Source organism: Arvicola amphibius, chromosome 4 (assembly GCF_903992535.2).
Source record: "Arvicola amphibius chromosome 4, mArvAmp1.2, whole genome shotgun sequence".
In the NCBI taxonomy this organism is placed as follows: Eukaryota; Metazoa; Chordata; class Mammalia; order Rodentia; family Cricetidae; genus Arvicola; species Arvicola amphibius.
The window spans coordinates 12878836-12892818 of NC_052050.1; the positions used below are offsets into that span (position 1 = coordinate 12878836).

The window sequence follows — 13983 nt, forward strand, 5'->3', positions numbered from 1 at the left end:
ATTGTGATTCCATTTCTTAGAGGCAGGCCTTGATTTGCGGGGTCCAACTTGCACAAACTTCAGTTTTCATAATTTAGTCCAATTAATTGAATTTCCAATCAACACTGTTTAAATCTCATTTATCACAGTATTTTTTTTGTAGTTTAGTTTACTATTTTTTTAAAAAATTTCTGATCGTGAAAAGGTCTTACTGAGTTACAGCAGCTCTTTATACACATGGAATGTACATCCTTTGCCAGGTGCACATTTTATGTTTTCTCTCAGCCTGCACCTTGCTCTTCCTGCCCACGACTTTGAGGGTATCTTTGCCTTCTTACAGCAGGCATAGCCCTTAATGGGTAAGTAATCATTACAGCCCTTCTTGAATATCTTTGAAGAATAAAAAAATTCATTTTGATGAAGTCTACTCTGTCCCCTTTTCCTTTCATGCTTCATAGGTTATGTACCCTAAGAAGTGTTCCCTTAACCAATTATCACAAACATATTTTCCTGTGTTTTCGCCAAGAATTTTGTACTATGTTTAGGAACATGGTTCATTTTAAATTGACTTCTACGTAAGCCTGTGATAACAGTTAAGGCTCTTTGCCCGGTGTTGTGTATCTGTCGGTTGAAAGGCTGTCCTTCCATCTATCATTTTAGATTCTCTCTGTCTCACTTTTCCTTTTCTTACCCCGTTCGTTTCCTTTCTATAATTTTTTTTTGTTGCAAACAACAACAGTGGAAAAAACCCTCTGTTGATTATAAGTATGAAAGCCTACTTCAGGACTTCATCTTGTTTCGTTGATACATTACCTTTATCTCAATCCCCCAATTCTTGAAGATAGGCTTACAGTTAGTCACAATGTCAGGAAGTATGATCCCTCAAATTTGCGCCTTTAAAAAAATGCTAAATGCTCAAATGAAATTTAGAGCAGCTTCAGTGTGTGTGTGTGTGTGTGTGTGTGTGTGTGTGTGTGTGTGTGCGCGTGTGTGTGTGTATACATGCTGAAGATTAGACTGGACCCATGCTACTGTTAGAGTCAACATGGGAGAAATAACAATCTTCCTAACTGAATCTCCCACCTAGAACTTGATTTTTTTCTTTTATTTAGATCTTCTTTAACTCATATCATGAAAGTTCTGTAGTTGCCAATCTACAGGCACAAATAGCTTATTGTGCAAATATTTCAAATTTTTGATGCCACTGTAAATAAAAACAATGATTTTTAAAAATTTACTTCAAAGCATTCATGCAGTGCCCAGGAGTGAAGGGATTATGTGCATCGACAGGCTACTTTAATGATCTTATAATTTACTCATTAGTTCAGATGGCTATTTTTAGATTTTTATTTCATATTAGATATTTTGCCTTTGAATAAGGAAAAGTCTCTTCTTCCTTTCTTATTTGTGTGTAATTCTTTTTCTTCCCTCACTAGACTGTCTAGACTCTCAATACAAATGTAAAATAGCAATGGAGGGCCAACATCTCTGCCCTGTTGCCGAGATGGGAGAAATAATATATAATATAGTTTTATTACCACTAAGTAACATTTTAATTGTAGAATTTTTTCTAGTTGTCTCTTCTTTATTTTCTCTTTGAGTGGATGCTATATTTCTTATAATGCATATCCTGCATATTTTGAAATAATGTGATCTTAAATTAACATAGTTGATTAAAGAATTTTAAATGTTGAACCAACTTTGCACTCTTGGTCTGCTATCCTTCTGTCTTAATTGCTTCTTTATAGCCATGAAGACACAGCATGACCAAGGTAATTTACAGAAGAAAATGTTTATTGGGACTCATGACCATCATGGTAGGGAACGTGGCAGCAGGCAGGCAGACATGGCCCTGGAGCAGTAGCTGAGAGCTTACATCTTATTGGCAAGTTGGGGGGGGTCAATTTTTAAAACCTTAAAGCACACCTTGTGACATACCTCCTCCAATTAGGCCACACCTCCCAATCCTTCCCAAACAGTTCTACCAAATGGGGACCAAGCATTCAAACATATAAGCCTACAGGGGTCATTCTCATTCAAACCAACATACACTTTTATATACTGTTGGATTTGACTGGTGCTACTTTGTTAAGGATTAATTGTACCTTCATTATACATGTTTTTTTCTTATAACATCATAGTCTAATTTTAACATCAGGGTATAATGCTGAGCTTCATAAGGTAAGTAGCAAAATGTTTCTCTACTATTTTCTGAAGCAGATTGTGTTGAATTAGCATGATTTCTTTGAATGACTAATAGACTATACCATTATAGTTATCTTCTTTAAAACATACTTGCCTATCTAATCATTTATATACCTAGGATAATTCCATAAAGAGTGTGGAAACAGTTTATAATTCTTTAAAAGAATAATATCAATTGCTTGAAGACAGAGACTGACACATGTCTAAAAACAGATTTTACCTTTCTCTTTTACTGTCAATTAAGAATACTGTTTTGAACATCTAATTGGTAAAGTATGTCCATATATTTAATTAATTTTCTTTTTTTTTCTTAAAAGATTTATTTATTATGTGTACAGTATTCTGCCTGCATGTGTGCTTACTGGTCAGAAGATGGCACCATGTGAGCCACCATGTGGTTGTTGGGAATTGAACTCATGCCCTCTGGAAGAGCAGCCAGTGTTCTTAACCACTGAGCTAACTCTCCAACCCAAATTAATTTTCCAATTTGTATGAACTTAGATATTGTTTTTGATCAGAATACCCTGCTCATGTACTTAGCACTTATTACATGTTTCACTTAAATGTAAAGTAGCCTGGTCAAATTTGTGTTATGGCAAATCACATATCCATCAAATCAGACATTACTGAGACACCAAGTGGAAGATGTAACTGCACGTTCTTTTTCCTTCAACAGAGGTGATGCTAACCAAGCAAGTTCCACTCACTGTACAACTTTGTACAACTTTGTCATATAACTAACTACTAATTTAAATGCTGTTGAAATTTTAGTTTTTTGTTAAATGTAGTAAAGCTTTCACTGTCCAAGATCAAAAGCTGCATTTTTTTTTTTTTTAAAAAAAGAGGTCAACATTAGCTTTTTAATAGGAAAAAGTTGAGAAAGAATGAGTTGTGGGACACTGAGCACTCTGTTTCCTCTTCCATTCCTCCCCTATCCCTTCTCTAGATATAGTTGTCAGAAGCAAAGTGTGAGTCAAAAAAATTGTTAAAAGTTATAACTATAAAACACACCTCTATTTTGTTATTCCTTTCTCCTCAAGGGTAAATGGAACCGTCTTATAACAAGGTTATTTGGAGGGTATCCCTGCCTAGCCATCTTTAGGGTAAGTTAAGACAAAATTAAAATCTACGGCTGAGAAAATGCTACTCAACAAGGCCTTAGCTCTTTTGTACAGTAACATTCAAATAGCAGAGATGTAATTTGTTCTGAGTTCTTCATCTTCTTCCTGGTATTATCATTGTGTGCATGTGTGTGTTATATTGTGCTGCATCCATGTGTATGATGTGTTATGTGCATGTGTACTCACATGCATGTGTGTGTTAACTCACATGCATGTGTGTGTTATGTGTGCATGTGTGTGAGTGTATATATGTATACAAGGGTGGTCAGAAGATGACTTGTGGCAGTTAGTTCCTTCCTTCCACAGGGTGGGTCCTGTGGATGGAACTTTCCCTTACCCACGGAGGCATCTCACTGGCCCAGGAGTTTAATTTTTATCTAAGTAAGTACTATCTGTTTATTAAGTTTTTTATACAACACAATTTCACAACCCTTATAACTTCTAAGATCACTGTGTTTTTAGAACAGTTAAGGCCAAAGCAATACCTACCCTGCTTCCACATCATAAACAAACAAACAAACAAACAAACAAATAAATAAATGCTCCTCAGTGAGGACTTTAATGAAGGCAAATACCTAGTCCTCGTTGGGAAACTTCCTTTTATATTTTTCTCTAAAGTTTTCAGGCCCAGGAATTAGAAGTAATATCCTCTAAAACTTGGTTGCTCTAGCTCTTACATTAAGTGTATGCTCTCTTTACAAATGACACTAGAAAGCATAGATTATAAACACAAACTAATTTGAAAGGAGACACTGGACTGAGAATGCCACTGAAAAAAGCCGGCAGTTAGGAGAGTTTTTCCAGGTGTGGCACAGAGGCCACGACAGCTGTGGACTCAGGCTACATCCTGAGCTGGCAGAAGGTTCCAACCATCAACATGATGCGGATCTTCACCTGCAAACTCCAGAGGAGGAGGCGTGCTGGAGGCTTGCACCAAAGAGCCTGAAAACCTGAGACCAGGCAATGTGTGAACGCTGCAGATTCACCGAGAGGAGGCCCTGAGAGTCCCATTGTGTGACGTCTGGAAGAGTGAAGCCTAAGTTGCAGTGGGGATGCTTGTATGTTAGAAATGCCAGTAAAACAGGTCATCTGCCAAAGAATCTGAACCAAGAGAGGTCATGTGTGCTGCAGGCAAGACAGCAGAGGGACAGGGCCACCTGCAGCCTCTGTCTTGAGCCACGGATTTCAAACACAGAGCTAAAGTGTTTGGTTTGGTTTGTCCTGATGAGTTTCTGTTTTGCTTTGATCAGATTTTGTTGTTGTTATTCTTCATTCCTCTTCTTTGGAATGAGAAAGTTTATTTCATACAACTGAATACTACTGAAAGACTTCCAGTAATGTTCCAATATTTTATAGGGGCCTACATTTAAGAAATCATCGTGAGCATTAAAATTTTAAACAGACTTTTATTCTTTTAAAAATATTTATTTTTAAATTATGTGTATGTGTGTGTAGGTGGGTATGTGCATGTGAGTAGAAGTACCTGGGAGGTCAGAGCTCCCTGGGACTGGAGTTACAAGTAATTGTAAGCCACCTGACTTGGTGCTAGAAACCAAACTTGGGTGCTCTGCAAGAGCAGTACATGTGCTGAAGCACTGAACCCTCTCTTGAGGCCCACAATCTGAGCAGTGTTAGAACTGTTATGATACTGAGGACTCTTATAAATGAGCCGAATGGCGTTCTGCCTTATGAAGCAGTCACTAGTGTCTCAGGACAAGGGTGGAGGCTGTGATTAAAACATGACGTGCTGCGAGGCGAGCGAAGAAGGCGTAGACTGGTGATGACCAATCGTCATTGCCAGCTTTACTGAGTTTAAAATTGCAAAGAAGACATTTTAGGGAATTTACAGAGAGGTTAAAATGAGGAGAGACAACCCACCTTGAGTGAGGGTGACATCATCCCATGGCCTGTTTCTGGACCAAATACAAAGAGGAAAAGGAGGAGGACAAGCATCCATCTCTCTAATTCTTGAGTGCAGACACTACAGACCTGTGGCCTCTCACTTGTGTCTCTGTAGCTATGATGGACTAGAAACAGAGCCAAAATAAATCATCCTTCCATTTGATGTCTTCTGTCAAATATTTTGTCCCTTCAGTGAGACAGTACCTAATACCACATCTTAAAACAGCAAATAACTTTACACAGCACAGTGTCAATCTCCTGGTTTGGGTAATCACATTATGCACAAACACAATGTCAATGCTGAGATAAGAGAAGCTCGATGAAAGTATATAGGAAGGTCTTGTACTAATTTGGAACTTTACAATAAGTAAAAGCAAAAGTTATGTCACCTTTAATATTCTTTAAAATAAGTGGTTTTCATAAACAATTACTTTTTGCAGTCTCTCAATTAGTTCTAGGCTCATGGATTCTCATTTTTTCCTATGACTGTCTCAGCAAACACCTAAAGTCTGGTGCCATTCAAATATTGCACATCGAAGTCCACATCTCTCTGTGCTCACCCTGCATCACTACAGGTTCCCTCTGATTCCTAGCTCTTACTCTGATAGAGTTTTCTTGCACATTATATAGTTTTCTAGTTTTTATGTTTTATATCCACAAGAGTAAGAAAGCTCCCAGTAATCAGTGACAAAGTTATCTTTTGTGATCTTTTTCAGCACTGAACCAAGTATACAGTAAATGCTGCTAAAATATGTTCATGAAAATAGATATCTGAAAGTTCACACCATATATTTACGACCCCTCTCCGCTCTTATGCATTCAATAACACCGAATTGACCACTAGTTATAATCTAGACATGGAAATTCAGATTACTTCTTATATTCAGGAAGTCTCTAACATGTATATTTCCTTCAATTTAAGAAAGTAGCTAGGATTGAAAAAACACCTTAATCCATATTATATAGAATTACAATTTTGAGAAATATAGACCTAACCTACAAATCCTTAAAATCTCATTTAAAACTCTGCTAAAATGCCTCATTCAAAAACATGAAAAACAGTAACATATGCAACTGCCACAAATCAGATTCAAAGATACTGACATTTTATGAGATATTTTCCATAACCCTGGGTCGTTTCCTTGGAGTACTCTGAGGATGTCTATTGATTTGTTAAAAATCATGCAGTGGAAACAAATGTATTTTCTTCGCCAAGAAAATACCGTAGATGAATATTAAATATAGTCCTGCTGGCCAAATTTCACATCTGTACACAATTAAAGTGCAGGTCTTTTCTCAATACTAATTTGTCATACCTTCTGAAACACACACAAAGAAGATATACAGCATCGCACACCTGAGTGAGCTGCTAATTGTAATACAGTGCTACAGGCCATGCACTCACCAGATTAATGCAGTCTGAGCTGTGGGGCATGGATGGCATGTGTGTGAATATTAGAAATTTTTGAATTTTTTTTTTGTGTTGGGGGTAGATAAAGCATTGCAACACTGCAAAGATTTTTTTTAAAAAAAGAACATAAAGTTCCAAACATACTTCAGTACTATAAACAACTAACAAAAAGAAAAGTACTTTAAGAAAAATATAGCAAGGCACAGTAGGAACTTCTTACAATTTTGGGACTCAAATACTTTTGAGAATTCTCCTTAAATAAACTAATATTAAAAAAATGTTTAGAAGAATCATTAACTTAGAATGTCAAATATCACAAAAATGCTTTAAAAATTCATAGTAATTTTATAAATGTGGGAAATTACTACATTTGGCTGGATGGTAGAGAAAAAAATATTCTGAGTTTGATTTCTAAAGTATAATTTACAAAACTTTACAAGTAATCAAGATCAATACAATACAATGAAATATTTAGAAGATATATAAAATTATTTTATTTTATGACATTTTCTTTTATAAATTTTTACCAACATAATATTAATTATTTGGGAATTTTGTACAATACATTCTGATAATACTCATTTCCCATTACTCCCAGGTCCACCCTTTCACTCCTGTGTCCCTCTCCAAGAAATACCAAGTCCAAATTGTGTTACGTATATACTCCTTGGAGCATGTTCAAAGTCCCAGTGGCAAGCCCCTTAAGAAAAATAGTCCAAACCCTCCTTCCCACCCTCAACCCTCCAGTCCCCCTTCTTTCTCCAGAAGTCATCAAATGTGCAGAGCTACACTTCAGCATCTTTATCAGTTTTTAAGGACTCTCTTCAATAGCTTCCCACCTGGACTCATTCTTTTTTGGAGTGTGTGTGTTGGGGGGGAGGTTGTCCTAGAAGCCTTCCATGTCTCTCATTCTCAGTTTGATTCTTCGGCCATAGATACCACTATAAAAGAAGCTTTCTTGCCTATATCAGTGGGTCGCAGCTCAGACTTCCACATGGTTTCAGGTGGCAGCATCATGGACATCCACATGGTTGCCAATGGCAACAATGATCACAGGCATCAATATGATCTCTGGAGGCAACATGGACCATTGATATCAACATGCCCCACAGCAGCAGCATAGATCATGGCCCCCAGCTTGGCCTCGGACCACAGATATCAACATGGCCCTCAGCGGCAGCCATGGACATCAATACTGCCTGCTGTAGCAGCATGGACCAAAGGTACATGGTTCAGTTCAATCGTCTATGTTTGGTGACTCACAACCACTTGCAACCCCAGCCTTTGTAACACTTGTAACCTCTGTGAAGACCTGCACTCATGTGTTCGTACCCATTTCTATAATTTACATTAAAAAAATCTTTAAAAAGTAGAAAAATACTTGCAAACATAATTCAACTACAAATAAAACAGTTCAGTCACCATACCCAAATAATTTTCACTCCAGTGATGCAAGGATGTTTTAACATATGAAAATCAATGAATATAATGCATTACACTAATAATCTCAAGGACTGAAATCACCTGATATCCTAAATATATTCAATAATTCCTTTACACACACAGAAGAAACCAGGGATAGAAAAAAAAAATCTCACACAGTCAAGGTTATACATGACAAAACTTCTAAGCATTTTCTCTCAAATCAAGACTAAGACTCAAATGTTTATTTTCTCCACTCCTGTCCAATATAGTCTTTGAAGTCTTAGCTAGAGAAATAAGACAAGAAAAACAATTAAAAGGATCACAATGCCCCAACTAGATAACTTAAGCCACCAAGTAAAACCTCCAGGTTCCAGGCATGGGTTATATCTTGCTGAGTCATTGGCTAACTGGGTTCCATAGACACATCCCACAGACAACATCACAGGCTATTGTAAAGGCTACTAGCTATCCCCCACAACTTGATAGTAAGGCCTTATTGCTAAGATACTACCTCCTTATGTCACTGAACATGGAGAAATTGAGATAGTGCCCAATTAGAAGCTTAACCGCTAATGACTAGCACTCATGGCTTATGTGCTACCAGAGGAGAAAGGTAATCACAAATATCACCCAGATACAAACCCTGTGACCCACAAAAGCAATTTGCCTTCAAGATATACTAGTGGAGTAGTGGCACAAACATTATGGGAGGAACCAGCCACTCTTTTGGTTGGATTTATGGGTCATCGCATAAGATGGAGCCTTAAAGTGCTAAAGTGGACAAGAACCTAAGACTAGAAAGGTCATGAGTCTACAGGAAAATCTACTATTATTGTTCTGGTAGAGGAAAAAAGTGGCTCCTAATGACATAGCTATACCCATAGATCAAAGTATCAGAGAAGCTTCTTGCAGCAGATAGGAATTCACTAAAGATCCACAACTGGACAGTGCATAGAGAGTGGACTTTGGAGCACTCAGCCCTAAGTGGGACATCTAAACCAAACCCCTCTCCTCAAGGCTCAGGGATCTACATGACACATATTGCAAGAGGTTGAGGTGGTAGATAATTCCAAGAAAATAGTGTCCTCTAGACACAACAGAACTAATACACATATGGACTTGCAGAGACGGGTATGGCATGAACAGAACCTGCACAAGTTCAAGCCAGAAAAGATCCCACCCCAGAGAAGGCGAAGCAGACACACAGTCTCACTCTTAACAAGAAGCTCTAGGCAATCTGCACCTCTGCTGGGAAAGGACAAATCAGTTTTCTCCAGTGAAGTGTCAGTGGGTGCATCACCCACAGTGAAGGGCAGTCCTCGTGGCCAGGAGTAGTTGGCCAACACAAAAAATAGACTCCATGTTTTTTTGTTGGTTGGCATTTTTTGCTTTTCTGTGTGTGCATGGGGGGGGGGCTTTTGTTGTTTTTTTTTTGTCTTGTTGGCCTTTTGCTTTGATTTTTTTTGAGAGAGAGTAAAAGAGAAAAAGAACATGATGTTGGATTGGTAGAGATATAAGGAAGATCTGGGAAGATTTGGGGAAAGAGAAAGAATATGGTCAAATATACTGTATGGATACATACATATTGTATGAAAAACTTTAAATAAAAAAGTGTTCCTATGCTCATGGACTAGAATATAGTAAAAATGACTATCACCACAAGAAGTGCATTACCATTTTTATATCCTTATCACTTCAGCTTGTTCTATCATATAGTACCTCTGCTTATACAATAAAACAAACTAAATCCCCAAACTATAGCAGTCACTTGTAGACTCAAGCTCACTATAGAACCATTAATAATTGCTAAGTGTCCATAAGGATAAACAAAATGTGGTATATTCACACAATAAAATGTTTTTTGATCTTACAAAAATTAAATTGTGACACAGGCTAAGGTACCCCAATAGTAAGTGAAATAAAAAAGTCACAAGAAGATATCTACTAAGTAATTCCCTGTACCAGACACCTAGAGCAGCTGAATACACAGAGACGGAATCAGAGTGTCAGTTGGCAAGGGCGGGGAGAGTTAGTGTGGAGTTACTAGCGGGCAGGTGCTATTCTGGGTTTGTGAGTTTACAAGTGTTTTGGAGATGAAAACGCGCAGCTGCACAACCTCAGTGCACTTAATGCTGCTGTATTACACAACTAAACATCTTAAGATGTTAAGTTTTATGTCATATTTAAATATTCTTCAACATTAATGAATTTAACTAAAATAAGGAAAGGCAGAAAGAAGAAATGGGATTATAAAAATGTTTTCCCCCAAAAAGCCATGAAACTGTTGACAGCTTTGTTTTGGGCAACGGTGCTTTGTAAAATTTTAAGTTTTGGTTAAATACACTTAGCTCACAGTCTATTATTTCTAGAAAATTCTTGTCAATTTCATCTATTTCCCCTTGACTTTGAGAACCCCCATCCTAGATGTTTCCAAAGCTGTCAGTCTAGCAAAGTTAGATGGTGACCTTAATGTCAGCTAAATGTAATGATAGCTGTTTCCAATGCAAAGTCCCCTCTCCCACTAAAATTAATCTCCTTGATGGAAAGACCTGTGTTCATATCGCCAGTGTCTAGATTTAGGTTATAATGAGAATTAGGTTTTGTTTTGTATTTTAATCTCCAACTCAGACATAGAGGTATCTCTCTGTGTCTCATTCTTACCTTTTTCTCTCTGGGGACAGATGGTCCTGTGTCCCTCAGGGGTCTCATATTGGCAGCCTGTTCACCTGTTGGGGCATTATACTTCTTTTCTTTTACCCCTATTAGTTCCAGGACCTGTCTTTCCTTGGGAGATGGGAGGTCTAAGTTCAGAGAAGCCCACATCTCCTGCAGCCCCACTAGGATCCCAGAGGTGACAAGAACTTCATATGCAGGCTACAGGACAGGCAAAGCCACGGTGCCAAGTTTTGATGCCTCTGCCCTGAGAGGTGACTTGGGCCCATGCGATCTACCATGGAGGAACCCCTCATTTCCCAGGGAAGGATGAGGAGGGACTGTGACATCACAATCACACTGCTTGTTTTCAGATCACAGCTGATGAGATATTAGAACCTAAGGGACAGGTCACTCTCTTCGTGATTTTGATCTTCTGGGGTGGAAAGTCGGGTGCTATCCCAGTGCTTAGAGACCGGGGACAATATGAATAGGCAGACAGTGGCTTCTAAGTATCCCTGTTCAGCTTACTAAGAACTTTTAATACAGAGAATTTAGAAATACAGAAAATACAATTCAAAAATCACCCACAGGGTCATCCAATCATACTATAAGCTCCATGCTTCCTTCCACATTTTTATGTGTGTGGGTCTCTCTGTGGGTTACTTCTCCATTCCATGTCCTTCACTATACCATGATTAACTTCAAAACACATCCAAAATTCGACCACCTCCTGTCACACTCTGGTCTCAGCCAGTTACTTCTCACCCGGACACCCAAGGTAGCTTTTTAGCTGACGTCATACTTTGCTCTCTGACAACTAGGCTTTCCCTTCAAAGAGAAAGGTTCTCATGTCTTCCTTTATTGTCTTTGTGTCGCATAGATTGGAGCTCTGGGACTCTGGTGGCATCTCCTCTCAATTACTCCTTTCTACTTGCACAACACACTTCTTCCAAGCTGCTCCTTAGCCACAGCAGTTCTGCTTTCTGCCTTGGGAGTCTTCACACTGACTGCTCAGGTACTAGTGATCCCTTCATCCAGACACTGCCATGGCCCGTAGCAACTTTACCTCAGTGAAGTGAAATCTGGCTGTGCCATTTAAATGGTTTATATGTTCCCTATCTAAATACAGATCACAGCGTCCAGCCAACCTTCATGTTAGGTTGGATTCTGACATGAGTCTTCTGTTTTGTACACTGCTTCGTCCTAACTGACCTGGACTGAATACAACAAAGGCATGAGTGTGCAGAGTGTGCTTGTAAGCTGCTGTCTTCATTTCCTCCCTTTGGAACCCTCCCGTTCCCTCCTCTCTCTTCCCGATGATACTTTCTTTCTGCCTTTTAGCAGTGTGCAGGCCAACAGGACCGTGCTTCCTCTGCTGGGCGTAGGAGAACTATGTAGGGACCTCCAGAGCACTTCCTTAAAAGGAATGACTCGTTTCCTCATTTTTTCACTCCTTTTCCTCATTACCTGAAAAATAGTGTCCACTGAGGCAGTGACCTTTAACACCTCGATGGAATGGCCACACTGAGAATGGGCTATAGCAAGACACTAGGTTCTTCATGACCTTCTCCAACAGTCCCCACAGCAGTCTTCCTCCCCACTCCAGATTGTTACCTGAGAGAGAAATAGAACTCACCTTTTACTCTGTCACTGTATTTTAGGGTCTTTTTTTTTCAAACAAATCTGTGCTTACTCGAATACAGAGGGAACCATACAGAACTTTTCTCTTTAAAGTCAATAATACAGTGAATTACACTAACAGTGTTTCTGATGTTAAGCCAGGTTTCCATTCCTGAAATGACAGTCATGAGACTGTGGGATATAATGTTCTAAAAAATGTAAATTTTGTCTGCTGAATTTCAAAAATGTTCATAAGTAAGATCATTTTTAGAGGTATATATTTTGAAGTGTTGCCTACCTATGCTACATTAGCCAAGGAATAGATCACTGGTCCAAGAGAAGAGTGCTTGTGGTGGTTTGAAAGAAAATGGCCCCCAAAGGGAGAGGCTCTATTAGGAGATGTGGCCTTATGAAGTAGGCACGCCACTGTGGAGGTGCTCAAGATCCTGCCTGCTGTCTCAGATCACTTCCCGTTGGACTCTCAGCCACTTCTCCAGCACCATGTCTGCATGCTGCCATGTCCCACCATGATGATAATGGACTGCACCTCTGAACTGTAAATGAGCCACCCCAGTTAAATTTTTTCTTTATGAGAGTTGCTGTGGTCATGGTGTCTCTTCATAGGAACAGAAGCCCTAGCAAAGACAGTAGTCTTCAAGTCCAATGCATAAGAGTAAGAGACAAACAATTATATCACTAAACTGAAACATTCACAAACATCAAAAACCTTGCATGTATGAGACACAAATGCTTATTTCTGTTATTTAATAGCATCTCTTTCAATTCAAACACTAATATCTGAAGATAACAGATGAACTTAAGTTCTCAAGACAAACCAAGATGTTTTGCTACACAAACCTAAGAGATTTTTATTTATTCTAGGTATTAAGTATTTCATTTATAAGCATCCAAAAAGACAAAATGAGTTTTAATGAATGTCAAAATTCTCATTCTTAGTGGTTTTATTAGAACATTAGAAAGCTGGGCTGGAGAATGATGAGGGTTCTCTGATTCACAAATTACAAATGCTTACTTTAAAATTAAACAATCATTCACTTATACGTCTAGATTTTCTTTTCAAACAATTTTTTTTGAGATAAGGACTCATGTATGCCAGACTTGCTTGGTCCTTGTTTATATAGACAAGGATAAGCTTGAATTTCTGGTCTTCTGGACTACCCCCCCCCAAAAGCTGGGACTATTGATTTATCCCGAGTTTCTAGAAAATGAGTGCTCTTCACCATCCTGCAGAAGCAGAGGGAGGGAGAGCAGATTAGGAACGTGCAAGCCCTGTGAAAAGGAGCAGTTGCTCTAGCTTCACCCAAGACTTCCCATGAGCATAAGCTGGGCAGTCCTACCATGTTAAGACAGGCCCTTCACAGCATGAATAGTCAAGCAATCGGAGCTCTTTGTATATGCTAGGTACTAACCCTCTGCTAGATGCCCAATGAATAGGTGAAGATCTTTCTCCATTTTGTAGGCTGCCTCTTTGCTTAAATGACAATTTCCTTTGTTGTTCATAAAACTTCTAGCTTCATGATGTCCCACTTATTAATTGCTCATCTTAGTGCCTATGCTCTCTGTGTCCTGTTTAGAAAGACTCTTACTGTGCCAATGAGTTTTTCAAGCATATTCTCTACATTTTCTTCTTTTAGATTCTGAATA

The 13983-nt window shown here is 38.6% G+C and overlaps 1 protein-coding gene across 11 annotated transcripts in view; it reads right to left on the reverse strand.

Moving 5' to 3' along the window:
* The window catches only part of Cep112 (centrosomal protein 112), a 387843-nt gene that overhangs the window by 131953 nt on the left and 241907 nt on the right, over window positions 1–13983 (reverse strand). Inside the window, exon 23 of one of the 11 annotated variants that reach the window (XM_038328191.1) lies at window positions 11236–12312. The exons of the other annotated variants lie outside the window; for them this stretch is intronic. Coding sequence (XP_038184119.1) covers window positions 12256–12312 — 57 coding nt within the window. The 3' untranslated portion in view covers window positions 11236–12255. Of the gene's footprint in view, window positions 1–11235; window positions 12313–13983 lie in introns of those variants that run through there. 11 annotated transcript variants of the gene reach the window in all.